At 35.2% G+C, this 16,858-nt stretch overlaps 1 protein-coding gene across 4 annotated transcripts in view; it reads right to left on the reverse strand.

Moving 5' to 3' along the window:
• Window positions 1-16,858, reverse strand: part of unc-104 (kinesin family member unc-104) — a 942,286-nt gene that overhangs the window by 664,467 nt on the left and 260,961 nt on the right. For all 4 annotated transcript variants that reach the window (XM_090394094.1, XM_090394092.1, XM_090394093.1 and 1 more), the window contains exon 12: window positions 9,883-10,019. In XM_090394094.1, the coding sequence (XP_090250220.1) occupies window positions 9,883-10,019 (137 nt within the window). The remainder of the gene's footprint in view (window positions 1-9,882; window positions 10,020-16,858) is intronic.

Raw genomic sequence — 16,858 nt, forward strand, 5'->3', positions numbered from 1 at the left:
AAGAATTGTGAATGTAGCGACCTGAAAATGTAGGCTTGCGATAGACAGACGTGGCAATGGAACTGTCTTTTTTTCTTTGAACGTGTAAAAGCAGAAAGAAGATAACGTGTGGAGATTCTTTTTCTAGAGTAAAGTTGATGCGAGGGTGAAGAAGGTTTATTTTATCTAAAAACAGGTGTAATTCATGTTTGGGATGATCCCAGATTGCAAAGAAGTTGTCGCCATATCATAGCCAAATTTTTGGTTTCGGTTCAAGAGTGAAAATTTTTTCTTCCAGGTGTTCTAGAAACAGGTTTGCTAAGTTTTGTGATAAAGGAGATCCCATTGCTGTTTCTTCTTTCTTGCTTGTAAATTTTACCTTTCCAAGTGAAGTAACCAGATGTAATAACAAATTTGAATAATTCAACTATATCAGATGGAAAATTTTGAGTTAATAATTCTACTGTTTCTTTATGGGGCATGATAGTGAAGAGGGAGTCGATGTCGAAGCTAATTAACAAGTCAGTTTTTAACAGTTGAATGTCTTTTGTTTTTGCGTGAAAGTCTGTGGAATTTTGATTGAAGAGGCTGAGTGGCCTATGTGAGGACGGAGAAGGTTAGATAAGAATCTTGATAACTTGTAAGTCGGGCTGCTAATAGAATCTACAATGAGCATGAGTGGGACATTAACCTTGTGAAGCTTAGGTAATCCATAAATTCTAGGCGGTCTAGCATAGTATGTCTTGAGTTTTTTAGTTGTTTCTTCATCTAAGGAGGAGGTTTCATCAAGTAACTTATTTAAACCCCAACGACGTTCTTACTATTCCTAAAGTATGGGAAATTGTCATACAAAATTGTGTAAAATAATCTCTTTATATTATGTTATTTTTTTATTTTTTTTACTTATTTAATTTAATTTTTTTTTCCAGTTATACAGGCGGTTTATGCCTCATTTCCATTACTGAAAAAAACGGCATAAACCGAACCCAATTTTAATGGTAGGTAGAAAGTTATGTTCCGCGCAGTCAAAATATATGCACATGAAGTATGTGTAACATTATTATATTTAAATCTTTGATAATACATACATATTTGTTAAAATAAAATTATTAATAACAAAAACAAAACAAATTATATACAAAAAATATGAAACTTCAAAAAGATATTATATATTTCTATGTTGAAGTTCCTGGTTTCGGATCACCTGCATTTTTTTTGATAAACTTATCCAGTGTTAATTGCCTAGATTTTCTTTTTCTTTCTTTAAGGAGTTCAGTGTAAGGTCGAATAGATGCAATTACACTCCTTTTTACATTTGCACTCTGTTCCCAATCGTGGTCCAGTTCATCAGTCAATGTCTCTATGCTTGCAAGGATATGCTGTAAATTGGCCATTTTTATATCTCTCAGAGGACTTTCTTTTTCTTTCTCCTCCTTTGGATCTTGACTTAATTGTTCGGCTAATTCTTTTGTCTTCATTGGAAAGCTATTTATCATGGCTCTGTAAAACTTCTGTCAGCTCTTCAGCTGTAATATCGTCCAATCCCACCTCTTGCGCAAGCTTGGTAATGTCTTCAATAACATTCTCCTCTTGTCCTAATTCCTCGAAGTCGTGCATAAATGCTGGAAGAAGTTTTCACCATGCTCCTTTTAAACACTTTGCTGACACTTCGTTCCAAGCTGCCTTGATGTTGTTAATGCCCTTCAAAATATCGAATGACTGCCAATAATCTTTAATAATTTTTCCTGAAGTGTCCAAGACTCTTACCATTTCCATAAATGTTATACGGAGGTAATAGGCTTTGAAGATTGATATAATCCCCTGATCCATCAGTTGCAAAAGTGATGTTGTGTTTGGAGGCATGTAAACAACCTTGACATCCAATGGTGTTCTTAGTTCAGCAAGGTTTTGAGGATGTCCAGGGGCATTATCCAAGAGAAGTGATGCCTTGGCTGGCAAATCATTTTCTTTACAGAAGCGAAGCACGGTAGGACAAAAATAATTTGTGTACCAATCTATAAAAATGTCTCGATTAACCCAAGCTTTCTTGTTCCATTTCCAATAGACTGACAGCATGGCTTTTAGACACCCTTGAAGACGCATGGTATCTGTGAATGGTACACCAACATTGGTTTAAGCTTCAAAATTCCGGAGACATTTGCACACAACAAAAGCTGAAATCTATCTTTTACAGCTTTAAAACCTAGAGCGAAGCGTTCTTCACAGGAAATGAAGGTGCGTGATGGCAATTTTTTCCAGTCTCATCAACATTAAAAATGAGATCAGGAGGATAACTTCCCTGTTCTTCACAGTCTAGAAATTCTTTAGGAAATGCAGCCACTGCCATAACATCTGCACTTGCCGCCTCACCACATAGTTTGATACTACAGCACTTACTTCGAGACTTAAATCTCATACACCAACTTTTATTTCCTAAAAATGTTTCTTCCCCTCCATCTATCTTTTTTAAGCTCTCCAAAAATTGTTTTTGCTTTCTCAGTTATAACAGCCTGCGTCACAGGAATGTTTTTCTGATTCAAGTCATTCACCCATAATGATAATAATTTTTCCATTTTTTTCATGAAGTTTACCCCTGCTATAACTTACATGTTTTGCATTTAGTACTGCCACAGACTGTTGCACAGACAACAATCTGCATTTTTCATAATTGTAGTAACAGTCGTTGGAGGTAAGTTCATACTTCTACAGACATTAACATGTGTCTGCCCATCATCCATTCTTCGAATCACCTCCATCTTCTTTTCAAGTGTGATTGATTTCCCCGCCTTCTTAACACTAAGTTCTGCTAACTTTTCTGCACTTCTTTTATCAGACATGGTATGTAATTAAGTACTTTATCAATTTAAATATAATAAATTTAGTTTAATCCTTTATCCAAGTGTAAGCAAACAAAGTTTGCGCCCGAAAGTATCTTCAGGACCGGGGTAAGGTGGTACAACACTGGGAAACTCCTTGCAAAGGTGGAGCAAGCTAACATCACTCATATCTCAGTATCTCCTATAATGCAAAACACAGCTCCTTGAGGATATGTATAATGTTATGCATTAAGGGAAGGGCCACTACCCAGACTAGTTTCGACTTTATTGAGGTCTCTTCAGTGGGAGCCAGGCCCAAGTGGAGATACCAGGCAGAAGCATTAGCAAGGTCATCTCTACCTATAGGAGTTGCCAAACGGTGTGCCACCTTTTTATTAAATTACTCTGGATTTAGAGAAATATGTTGAAAGTTTATTTTTCACTTGGTTAGACTATAATAAATTTAGTTTAATTCTTTATCCAAGTGTGAGCAAACAAAGTTTGCGCCCGAAAGTATCTTTAGGACTGAGGTAAGGTGATACAACACCCAGCAACTCCTTGCAAAGGTGGGGCAAGCTAACATCACTCCTATCTCAGTATCTCCCTTAATGCAAAACACATCTCCTTGTGGATATGTATAATGTTATGCATTAAGGAAAGGGCCACTACTATGGCTCCCACTGAAGAGACCTCAATAAAGGTCGAAACTAGTCTGGGTAGTGGCCCTTCCCTTAATGCATAACATTATACATATCCAAAAGGAGATGTGTTCAAAAGAAGATCACTAACAAGTTTCTGTTGGTAACTTGTTAGTGATCTTCTTAGATTGAATTAGCTAGTTAAGGTATTTATTATGTAGATTAATATTGGTTTTATCAAAAGCTACAATTAAGAGCCAAGAGGCTATTTTTCGGTGACATAAATTAAGTTAAGGGGATAATAAATCCCTCATTATTTTAAAGCCGAATAAGAAACTCGAAGATCGAAATCTATGAGTTTCATACCAAGTGGAGATACCAGCGCCTGGTATCTCCACTTGGGCCTGGCTCCCATTGAAGAGACCTCAATAAAGGTATGTAATTATGTATAACATTATACATATCCACAAGGAGATGTGTTTTGCATTATGGGAGATAGTGAGATAGGAGTGATGTTAGCTTGCTCCACCTTTGCAAGGAGTTGCCCGGTGTTGTACCACCTTACTCCAATCCTGAAGATACTTTTGAGCACAAACTTTATTTGCCCACACTTGGATAAAGGATTAAACCAAATTTATTATAGTCTAACCAAGTGAAAAATAAACTTTCAACATCGATTTAAATATGTATGTATGTAAAAAGAAAATTAAATACAACAATTAGGTAGATTCAACAGTAAAACTAGATTTGATACATATACGTCGTAGTAGCTCAGTAAACACTCAAACACTAGAGTGCCTGCTAGCGTCATTTCTCAGTGAGACCACACTACAGTAAGAAAGCATGTGCTGGCATCCGGCGTTATTGTGAATTGGTGTAAATTGAACCGTCGTAAACTGAGGGCTGCCTGTATTTTAATTTACTTCTATAACACGTTACTGCACGCATATTGAGATTCCATTGTAATCATGCCCCCTAACTTTATTTTATTCCTAGTATTGTTTGAATTACTGTACTGAGGATGTCCCAAGATACTTGGGATGAAATATTTATGTATTAAAACTTATTACTGTTGTTAGTACGTATGTTTTTTTTAGTAATGAATTCACCACACGTTTCATCATATAAAAACGTGTTATTCCTTCATGGGGAACTGACAGCACAGAAGACCGACTTACTAGGCAAACTTCAATTAAAACAGGGTAAGCTATGTGCTAGAATCTCTTTTTTTAAAAAAAGTGCAGACGCGATAAACTCATGCCAACTTTTTCAAAACTAAAAGAAGTCATAAAATCTCCAGGTGCCCATAAAATCTATCAAAAAGCAAGCCAATCCTTACTATTTAATCAGTTACGAGTTTCTAAGCATGAATTGGCAACAAATAATTTAAAAATTACGGAACTAGAAGCAGAATTATCAAATACGTTAAATCAAGATCTGCTACAATTGATTATAAGTGTCTCAAAAAACTCGGGGATAAAAGCTTTTGATAAATTAAGGTAAGGGAATAATAAATCACTCATTATTTTAAAGACTAATAAGAAACTCGAAGATTGAAATCTAAGAGTTTCATGCCGAAGAACGTTTAGCGAGTCCAAGAGTAAGTCCACACGTGGTAGTACAACACTAGGGCAACTCGGAGCAAAGGTGGAGCAAGTCTTGATCACTGTCCTTAATATTTTCTCATAATGTAAAACTCGGCTCCTAGGAGATGTATTACTGTTTTACATTATGAGGGAAGGTCACTACCCAGACTAGTTTCGACCTTTATTGAGATCTCATCAGTGAGTAGGTAGACCTGGATAATATCAAGGTTTAAGTGAACAGAACTTACATACTTCACTATACGAACTGCCAGAAAGGTGTACCCATATATTATTACTACAATAAAGAGCCAAGAGGCTATTTTTTTCAGCAGAGTAAATTAAGGGGATAATAAATCCCTCATTATTTTAAAGTCAAATAAGAAACTCGAAGATCGAAATCTAAGATTTTCATGCCGAAGAACGTTCGGCGAGTCCAAGCGTAAGTCAACACCTGGTAGTACAACACTAGGGCAACTCAGAGCAAAGGTGGAGCAAGTCTCGATCACAGTCCTTAATATTCAGTGGTCAACTTATCTAACCATCAACTAACAGACGAATTAAATGTTTTAGCAAAAGGTCATAAATTTGCGATTTTACCTAAATGTTTCCCATATTTAGATTTCGTACATAACATAGAGAGAAACATCGACCATCTTTCCAGTATTGAAGCCAACAGACTTCATTTCAAGGTAGCAAAAATAATCTATCATGCCAAACCTTTGGACTTAAATATCCCACCATCAGAATTGAAAGCTCTTACCTCCTTAAAACATAATAAAAACATAATCATTACCAAAGCTAACAAAGGAAATACCACTGTGGTTCTTGATACCAATTCATATGATCGGAAAATGAATTTACTACTCCAAGATCGTAATACTTACGCCAAACTGGATTATGATCCTACAAAACGTCAACTCTGGAAATTAAATAAGTTACTTGATGAAACATTGTTAAATTGTGAATGAAGCTATGTTATGTAATTTATTATTTTTCATTCACATTTAACATGGCTTATTAAATATTAATCATGGTTTATATAAAATTGTTTATTATTCCTTAATCAAGAATTACTAATTAAATATTTACTCAAAATCTGACTTGCTATTAACTTATAAAATAATAATATGTTTAGAATTTGGTATAACTAAATATATGTGGTGTAACGTAAAGTGTTAATTTATATTTAACTGTATACGTAATCAAAAAGTTAAAGAAGTAGCTTAAATATTCTGTTGTTTTTATTTGTGAAATATTTAATGTTATGTAATCACTCATGAATAATAATAGAGCATACATTATATTAGCGAAATGTTTACGTGCAGTCTGTTGTCATGGAGACGCACGCGTAAACAACCACGAGTGGAGTAGAGCGTGGCGTTCGAACGTAAGGTGGGAGTGAAGGTCATATATAGAGAGATATAGAGAAGAATTATTATTAGGGAGTGAGGAGAGAGTTTTGCGGAACCAAGATTATATAATCCTCAGGGCAGAGATTTATGAGTATAGTGTTCGGAAGTGAACCTATAAGTAGTGAAACATAAAGTTTAATGTTATAAGCGAAAACTGCTGTTGTTATGAAGAAAGGTTGATGCCGTAATCAGATAAAAGGAAACTGGACAGTCAATGCGAAAATTCTGATTAGCTCCAGTTAATCTGGATTACGATTAAATTCTATGTTGCCCTAGGAAAAGGTTATATTGGTTACTTGGAGAAAAGTGAACAGGAAAAGATATTAGTACCTAATTACTGTTGTTTGGAATAGTGAAGTGCGACTTACAGTAATACAGTTTAAACTATGGAGAATATTTGTTATGTGTGTTCCGCTAATGTTAATTAAGTTAATTCATAAGTGCTCTCTCAATAATTTGATGTATTGAAGAATTTGTCTGGTAAGAGTAGTTGTATAAGTTTCTCTATTCTAGCATTAACTGTAATATACCTCCGATGCTCAAGGTCCGGGAATATATTTGCTTGGAATATAGCTTACGTAGTTTATTGCCTGCTGTGAATATAAACATTGAGCTGATAGATTTGTGAAGACTGAATAAGATGTGAAATTGTTATATTAACTTGAGATAAGAAGAATTGTGTTTTTTGAGACTGTGAATAGTATATGAAAGTTAGAACATTGAATTAGCATCAGTAACCTAAGAAGAAGTGTTAAGTTAATTGTATAGTTCCATTTTAAAATAGAGTTCTTGTATTTGTTAACCATATCATATATTAAATGTTTTGTTTTGTTGATCTAAATATTGTGTTTGCCTGAATTCCTTATTATTGCACCGTTCATAAACATTCGAATCTTGCGGGAACCCCAAGTATAAATGATAATAGATGATTCGGCCTAATGAGATGACTGTTAACTTAATTTAGAACTGATCCTACTATTTATATAGACTAATCTAAGAATAGGGTGGCGCAGTATAAATATAAATTTCCCTACTTTTGGATCGGTGATCATTTCGTAATTAGTTGTATTATTCATAAAAGTGACTTGAAACTAGATAGATTTAGAACACGACAGTAAAGAGTCGTCACGACAACATTCTCCTTAGATGAAGAAACAAATAAAAATCTCTAGACATACCATGCTAGATCTCCTAGAATTTATGGCTTACCTAAGCTTCACAAGGTCAGTGTTCCACTCAGACCCATCGTAGATTCTATTAGCAGCCCGACTTACAAGTTATCAAGATTCTTATCTAATCTTCTCCGTCTTCACATAGACCACTCAGCCTCTTCAATCAAAAATTCCACAGACTTTCACGCAAAAATAAAAGACATTCAACTGTTAAAAACTGACTTGTTAATTAGTTTCGACATTGTCTCCCTCTTCACTATCATGCCCCATAAAGAAACAGTAGAATTATTAACTCAAAATTTTCCATCTGATATAGTTGAATTATTCAAATTTGTTATTACATCTGGTTACTTCACTTGGAAAGGTAAAATTTACAAGCAAGAAAGAAGAAACAGCAATGGTATCTCCTTTATCACAAAACTTAGCAAACCTGTTTCTAGAACACCTGGAAGAAAAAATTTTCACTTTTGAACCCAAACCAAAATTTTGGCTACGATATGACGACAACTTCTTTGCAATCTGGGATCATCCCAAACATGAATTACACCTGTTTTTAGATAAAATAAACCTTCTTCACCCTCGCATCAACTTTACTCTAGAAAAAGAATCTCCACAGGTTATCTTCTTTCTGCTTTTACACATTCAAAGAAAAGAAGACGGTTCCATCGCCACGTTTGTCCATCGCAAGCTTACATTTTCAGGTCGCTACATTCACAATTCTTCTGCTCATCATCCAGCTCAGAAATTTGGTATCATTAAATCACTAGTTACCAGAGCAGACAAATTCTGCTCCTCTAAAGAATCTCTAAACCAAGAACTAGAAATAATCAAAAATACAGCCACACTAAATGGATATAATCTTAAAACAACTCAAAAAATCATCAGTCATTTCCCCACACATCAACCTAAACAAGAAGAAGCCCATAGGATTCCCATACCTTATGTCAAAGGCATCTCCGAACGACTTTCAAAAATTATGAAGAAATACAATTTTGCCACTACTTACAAACCCATCAACCAGATCTACAACTTGTTACCTTCTCCTAAGGATAAACTCTCACCTTTGATGTTACCTGGCATTTATGAGATCTCATGCTCCTGCAATTTGTTTTACTTTGGATAGACAGGTAGATCTGTTCAGAAACGCATCTCAGAACATGAAGACCACATTCGTCTTTTCAAACCGCAGAAATCTGGTCTCTCTCAACACAAGTTGAAAACCCAAACTATAGGATCCATTGGGAAAAGTCGAAATACATAGATCTTTATATAAACATGAACATTTACATAAAGAAAGTGCTGAAGCCTTACTACACAGACCAAATTTAAACTGCAACGACGTTCTTATTATTCCTGAAGTGTGAGAAATTGTCATACAAAATTGTGTAAAATAATCTCTTTATATATGTTATTTTATATATGCTATTTTTTTTTTTTCATTTATATTTTAATTTACTTCTATAACACGTTACTGCACGCATAATGAGATTCCATTGTAATCATGCGCCCTAACTGTATGTTATTCCTAGTATTGTTTGAATTACTGCACTGAGGATGTCCCAATTATTTACGTATTAAAAGTTATTACTGTGGTTAGTACGTGTGTTTTTCAGTGATGAATTCACCACAGGTTTCATTATATAAAAAAATAAAAATTTGTTATTGCAACAGTCTAACTGAATGTGTTGTGTTTTACCGCAGCTGTAATATTCTGTTTAGATGATGCTAGTCAGAAATATCAAATATTAGTAACTCAATAAATTACTTATTTTGTTCTTATTGTGGTGCTGTTTATACCATGACTTATGAAAAACACAACTGTTTTGTTTTAAAGTAGGGATTTTTTCTATGACATGCTATCTCAATACAATATTTTTTTTCCAACTGGATACATCCAAATTGTAGGTATATCTGAATTACATTTAAAATATCTTCAGCCACTCATTCTTTTAATTTCTACTCTATTTTTGGTATAATAAATTATTGCAATCGCATCCAATTTTGATTCCACAAAAAATACTTATCTGCTCGTACTTGGATAAAAGATTACAACAAGAATATAATGCCATATCAAGTATAATTTACTTTCTGACCAGGTGATGGGAAGGAAGGACTTGTTACAATAATTTGTATGATCTTCCACCCCCCCTTCTCATCCTTTTTTTTTTTTCCCCCAAGAGTATAAAGAAAGAATCAGAAGCATTCAACTAAACTAAGATTTTTACTTATAGAAATAAAAGTCCACTTGAAAAAAAAAAAAAAAAAAAAAAAAGGATTACCATCCACATCAATTCCTTCAGCTCGTAATAATGCCTTAAGACGCTCGATTTCATCTTTGAGTTCCCGAATAAGTTTAGCATTAGCATCTTCGTTAACAATAGCTTTACATACTATCTGCTTGGCACGATCTGCATACCTATAAAAGAGATTGAAATTGAGATATTACACAGTAGTAATTCCAATCTAAAATTTCTAATATTAAATTAATATATTAAAGTACAGCAAGTATTTAACTTGTTACTGGAAGATTCTAAGAATAGGATGGGTACAGAAAATCACCAATGAAGAGCTCTATCAGAAGATACAACCAAAACAGAATCTAATGCAGAAGATTATAAAATGGAAGCTGCAATTATTTGGACACATCTGTAGAATGAGTGAGGACCGGAAGATAAAGACATTTATGTTTGGTATTTTGGATGGTTTAAACAGAAGAGGTAGACAATATAAAAGACAATATAAACTGGTGTGGAATGGGTGTACAAAAACTGCAACACTGTGCACTGGACAAAGAAAGGTGGAAGAAGATAGTGAAGCAGGCATCGGACATCAACGGGCAGTTAGCCCATGGTTCGTGATGATGAAGTATTTAACACGTTCGCTGCCAACTACGAGTATACTCGTAGTAGGTGAACCTGCTTCACAAGCCAGCTACGAGTATACTCGTAGGACGCTTACCGCCGGGAACGAGATTATTGTAGTGACCATGAAGAAGCCAAAATGCTTGGCTTGTGGGGCTAGCATCAAAACTGTGTATTCTCATAGACCGTATATGCTCCGTACAAGCCAACTACGAGTATACTCGTAGGACGTTTACCTCCGGTAACGAGATTATCGTACTGACCTTGAAGAAGGAAAACTGCTCGGCGTAGGGGAACAGACCATGCCAAAGTAGCGTGGCAGCGAACGTGTTAACTGTTATGAATATTTTAATATGAATAATAAAATAAAAAGAAATCACTATTATCATGATTTAAACACTATTTAAACAAACCTGATGTTGTATGAACTAAGATTGGCATGACAAGTTGAATTTCAAGAAAGCAATGAAGATAACCATAATGACTTCTCAGACTGTAACTAAGAGCTGAATTTCTACTGTTTACCAAAGATGTATATGAAGTAAAAGTCTCAACTGTAAAAGTAATAATCAGCAAATTAAAAAGCAACTGATACAACAAACACACACTCAAATAATTAGAAACATTTTAATGCAGAAATATACATATGCTTGATAAGAATGGGATGAAACCATATTTCCATGCTTCCTGGGTGAAAAGACAAATAATATCAATAAAGCTATTAATATGCAGAAAGGTAAAGTTATTAATATGCAGAAAAGAGTTGATCATTTTGGCAGATACAAGTGATGTGAAAGGAGAAGAGTATGGTATGAGTTATTAAAAATAACAAAAGAGAAGAGTGAAAAGGCAATGCTGGTGAGTCTACTGCTACAGAATGAGAGATAAGAGTTGACATGGAGGGTCACAGTGAAAATTAGTCATTGAGTAGGCTGTGTAGGAAGAATGATGTACAGTTTACAGATGTACAAAGAGTAAGTTTGATGGACAAAAAGTGAATGAATTTGGGGTTTAGAGTGAGAAAAAAAGTGGTGCTGAATGGAGTGAGAGTAGAGAAAAAATGCAGATGACTGTGTGTGTGTGTGCGACCACACACACACACACACACACCGATGAGGCAAATGAGTGTGAGAATGAACAAAAGTTATTGAAATTAGTGAGACATGGAAGACATAAGATATGATTAGTGGGGTAAAATGTGAGAGGTAGAGTAATTTCAGTGAAGTAGAAGGAAAACAGGATGGGGTAGGCTAACAGAACAAAATATGTTATTGTTAAATAAGGGCTGCAGCCCTTATTTAACAATATTTAACAGAATTCTTTTCTTCGTTCATTTCTACAAAGATATAAATTAAAAACCATTATTTTCTTGTTTGTAATACAATACTGCTCAATAGTATTTTATATAATTCATTTTATAGCAATAGTCAATGTGCTGTGTAGGCTAGAGCTAGTATCAGTACTGGCTAGTATACTCAATGCTGGAACTGCATTCAATGCAGACCACACCAAACTACTACCTAGTGGAACGTACTGTGTGTGTGTGGGGGGGGGGGGGGGGGGGGGGCATGTGATTTACATGCAGTTTGGGCTGGTAGCATTGCAGCCCAAGATGCGTTGCTACTACACGAGCACAAACAACACAAATTAATGTCATTGTTATTATTGTAGGTAAATATTGTGCAGTTTTTCTTTTTAATTCTAGCATTTAATTTATATCTTCGTAGAAATGAACGAAGAGAAAAATTCTATTAAATATTGTTAAATAAGAGCTGCAGAGCTGCAGCCCTTATGGACAAGGAACCACTGATAAAAGGAAATGGAATTTATGCAGCTACCAGAGATTAATTACCTGAAATAGCATGTGATAGAAGGTACCAGTAGTTTTCAAGATTTAGTATCTAATCAGAAGATTTATCAATAACTAAGGTGACCAGGTTACCGCCAAATGGAGAAAGTGATTATGGGATGTTGACTGGAGGAGATGGATAAACATGCCAAATTTTTAGTTTTATGTGGAATTACAGAGCTGGTAATTACCACAAACTCCACAGACTGTTTGGAGAAATGCCATGGAACAAGAAACTGTGGGAGTAGGATGTTCTTAGTGCATAGTAATTTGTAAAAAGATGTTTGAAGGAAGTAGGAGCAGACTGTTTATCTAGTCAGAAGAATAAACCAAGTGGGAATTAAATGGATGAATAGCATCATTAAGCAGGAACTACAAAGTCTGTGGAGAAAATTTAAAAAGAAAGGTGATCAAGCAAGCATGTGAGCAGTATAAAGCATAAGCCAGAAAGATAACCAATATGGTAAAAAATGCAAAAACTCAGATTATAAAGAGGAAGGATGACTACAATACAATAATTTTAATGAATGTTGATGTCAGAAAGGTGGCTGAAGCAGAAAAAAATAGTTAAGTTGCTGCATAATCACTTTGTAAAAGTAGAGATAAGTAACAGATGCAACAGTAGCCAATGTGGAAATAGAAGTAATGAACTAGATGTGCTTAGCATAATTATAGAACCTCGATATGAATACAGCTATGGAATTAGTTAGTATCAATTTGTATATACTATGGGAATGTGCAAAGAAACAGTGCATTTGACTGGATTTTTTAATATAAGTCTCAGATCTTAGTGAGTCCAAAGAGAGTGCAAAGAGGAGAAAATAGTTCAATTGCATAAAGGAGTCTCCAAAACTGAGGTAGAAATTACTGACTGTCAACATCTCAGGAGTGGTGATCAAGGTACTGGATAAGATATTCAAAAACCAAGTTCAGGAATGAGATACCATATGGAAAGGAGGGTGATTTTATGGATGTTGGGTTATGTGTCAGTAATTTACTTGCTTTTTAAAGTGACAGCTGAGCTGAATAACAACAGGAAGGGCTAAACAATGATATTTCTGGAATTTGAAAAGGCATTTGAAAGAAATCTCATATGGAATGTTGTTACATACACTGCAGCAAATGGGGATGGATAAAAATTGGTGATGTGAATAAAAGGGTGGCTGATAAATAAACATCAGAAAGTAGTTTATGGAGGAGCAGATTCCATGAAAATGCAATGCTTGTAACTAGGGATGTGCAGCAGCATTCTTTGAAGAGAAATATTCAGTTCCTTGCTGATAACGCAAAATTGGGTAATGCAATACTTAATAAAGATGTAGAGATCTTGCAGAATGATTTAAATACACAGTATAAAAAAGAAGAATGGCTATTATTTATACATTTTGGGAGGAAGAGATTACCAGCTGTATAACTATACTGATGAAACTAGCAGGAAATTAATGAGTTTAAGGATTTGAAAGTGTTGGTGCGCTGTGAAGTTCAGGGGGCATACTGCAAAAGTGGCTAAAATAGCTCAAACAGTTACCTGGTTATTGAAGAACACACTAACAAGAAAAAATAAGACTGTCATTTATAAAGTCTTGATACAATCCCCTCCCCAACTAGACTAGATAAATCTAGTCACCTGGGTTTCTTGAGGATGAGGAAGTGACCAAGATAATGACAGATCCATAGAAAGATCCTTAGGAGAACATGATGAATATTTGTGGGTTACAGAAATTGGGAGACAGGCAAAAAAGGGAAATATGATAAATATAAGTTACTTGAAGGTTATTATAGGAGTGACACACAGGAAAGTTTTCAGTACATAACTAATGGAGGATAACTATGAGTTATCCCTGGAAATCGAGCGAGACTATGGTTAGCAAGGGTATGAAGATTTTTTTGTTTGGAGATCAAAAATTCCTCATACCCTTGCTGAATAAGTTGTTCAAAAAGCGAAGTATTATGACAGGTATTGTGCAAATTTTGGTTAGTTCACTTAATGATGACCCTTCCTTCCTCAGCTGAGAGGGAAAGGGGGTCATCTTATTTAGGGACTCTTTTAATAAGTCATGGACTTCATGGAATGCTGGTGTAATAATAATTATGCTGTAAGCATTAGAAAGAAGAAAGTGATTTGTTAATGTACTTCTTGAAGCCCTCAGCATTATAATCATTAGGAAAAGAGTATGGGGAATGAAGGAGGAGAACAAAATGTTGGTTCAATAAGTTTGGAGCTGTATATTATTATTACTTGACACCTCCAGGGAGACAGAGACTCATCGAGGAAGGCCACTTGCTCTACAACTCTCCACCTCCACCATTCAGTCCTCTAACTACAGCGAGCTGATCATCTATACAAACGTCATCTCCTGTCCACCATGACCACTACTATGTTCACAGACAATCACAAACATCCATGACCACAGCAGGATTCGAACCCGCAGCCTTTTGAATGGAGAGCTGATACGCTAACCACTCAGTCAACTAGGCCGGAAAGTTGACTAGCAGCTACTCACATTCATATATGAAAGTGGAGAGATGGTAGCAGCCAGTTCAATTCTCATGGAAATATCTATAAAAAAATTTTAAAAAAAGGCATAAAGTAGCAACTGAGCATCTATGGAAAGCTCAAGGGAGTCAATAAGGGAAAGGGGGGGATCATATCGATTAAGCAAACCGCTCACTTCTGAATACAATTAAACATTATGAAGGAGGTCTTAAGTGCACCACCCCAAATTTGGAAACAGTATTTTTAAGGTCATGAAGATTTTGAGCTTTATAAAGTGTCAAGAGTTGATCGAGAGAGAGAGAGAGAAGTACTAGTTGAAACAAAAAATAATGCCAAGACTTTTGGAGGCTGAAGAGGCTATGGCTGTGTTGTGCCAGCAGGACAGGTTACATGTGAAAGTTAATCCAAAAAAAGTAAATTGATCTTAGTTGGTAAGCATAATTGTCAAAAGTGAGTAACAGTGAGGTATGGTCTTTCTTCCTAGAAATGAGACAAAATTGCATTTTGGTAGCATTAAAATTCACCAGGCATTTCCAACTTGGAAATGGGAGATCAGTGTTTAAATTATGAATTACCTAAGCACTACAATGTTTTGAAAATAAAAAAGAGCAATGTCATCTGTAAAGCTATGACTAGGATTGGATGTCAGAGAGGGAGAAAAACTCATGGAGTATACCAGCATTGATAGAAAAATCTGATGAAAGGAAACTATTCCCCATGACCCACAATGAATAATCACAGACGAAACTTCACAAAGAGAAGTAAGAAAAACCTTGGTAAGAAGACCACAATCACAGACTCAATCAAATGCCATGAAAATATCAAGAGCGAATCAGTTCATCCAAACCTTTCTATGGCATGCATCCAAAGGTGGATGAGGTAAGCTAGAAGATCTGCTGTAGAACAAGAATGAAAAAATTCATATTGTTAATCACTAAGTAAGTAGTGAGTCTCCAATTAGTGAAGCGGTTAAGAACAGGTTAGTTAAAAGCTTGTTTCCAAGCTATGAATAGATACCAGATGAGTGCGACAGCTTGAAAAGATGGATGTGAGTTGGGCACAAGCTTTTAGTACAACTGGAGGAATACATTATCAACACTAGGAGGATTATTGGTATTAAGGCTAATGAGAATTTTTCTGATCTCCTATGGGCAAAATTTCAGAGGAGGCATAGTGGGGATAGTAGGCAGAATAGTGAGAGAATATCTGCTTCGGTCATTTGTAAAACAGAGGGAAAAACTAATGCCAAAAGGTCTGCCGTATCTTTAGATGTTACCAACGTACCATCAGGAATATATAAGAGAGGTGGAAACGAAGTTGCATCTGGCAGCCTTAGTGAGGGCCAGAAGGATAAATGGTCCTTAGAGCAGGAGACAAGCTTAAAGCATTTGGTCCTTACAATGTCTTCTTTGGATTTATTGATTTTTTTTGAATGAGAGGCTGAAGTTACTGATTTGAGCAATTAAGCATATATATATGTATGCTGTTTTTTTTTTTTTGTTGTTGTTGTTTTTTTCCCTCAAATTGCTTTGGCACAATTACTGGAGAACCAGGGTTTGGATAAGGGGTGGAATAAAAGCACTCATCCCAACAAGAAAAATTTCTGTTATTCATTCAAAGCAAATGCTAGGATAAGAATAGCAGAAGCAGCAATCAGACCATAGAAATGATGCACAGAAATTCCAAATGTCATTTTAACTCATACTGTTATAGTGTTACAGGATACGATGCTGAGAATAACTGGAAGAAGGATGATCTATAGAAAACGAGACATGTCAAGATGAGAACTAACATCAACTAATAACAAAATAGTTCAACTTCTTTGTCAATTCTATAAAGTTGGAGAAGGGAAGACATTGTGGATAGTGAAATCACCAAGGAAGATTACTTCACTGTTAGGGTAATTAGACTATATGTGACTGACTTTAAAAAATAAACATTCAAACATGTGAAATCAGAGTTAGGAAAACAAATTGTGAAGTTATAGAGATCAACAACTGAATGCAACAAAGTGATGTAAAGAAATCTACAGCCAAAGATGATTATGT

Source organism: Typopeltis vanoorti, chromosome 6, assembly GCF_054136105.1.
Source record: "Typopeltis vanoorti isolate ZY-2024b chromosome 6, IOZ_Tvanoo_1.0, whole genome shotgun sequence".
Lineage (NCBI taxonomy): Eukaryota > Metazoa > Arthropoda > Arachnida > Uropygi > Thelyphonidae > Typopeltis > Typopeltis vanoorti.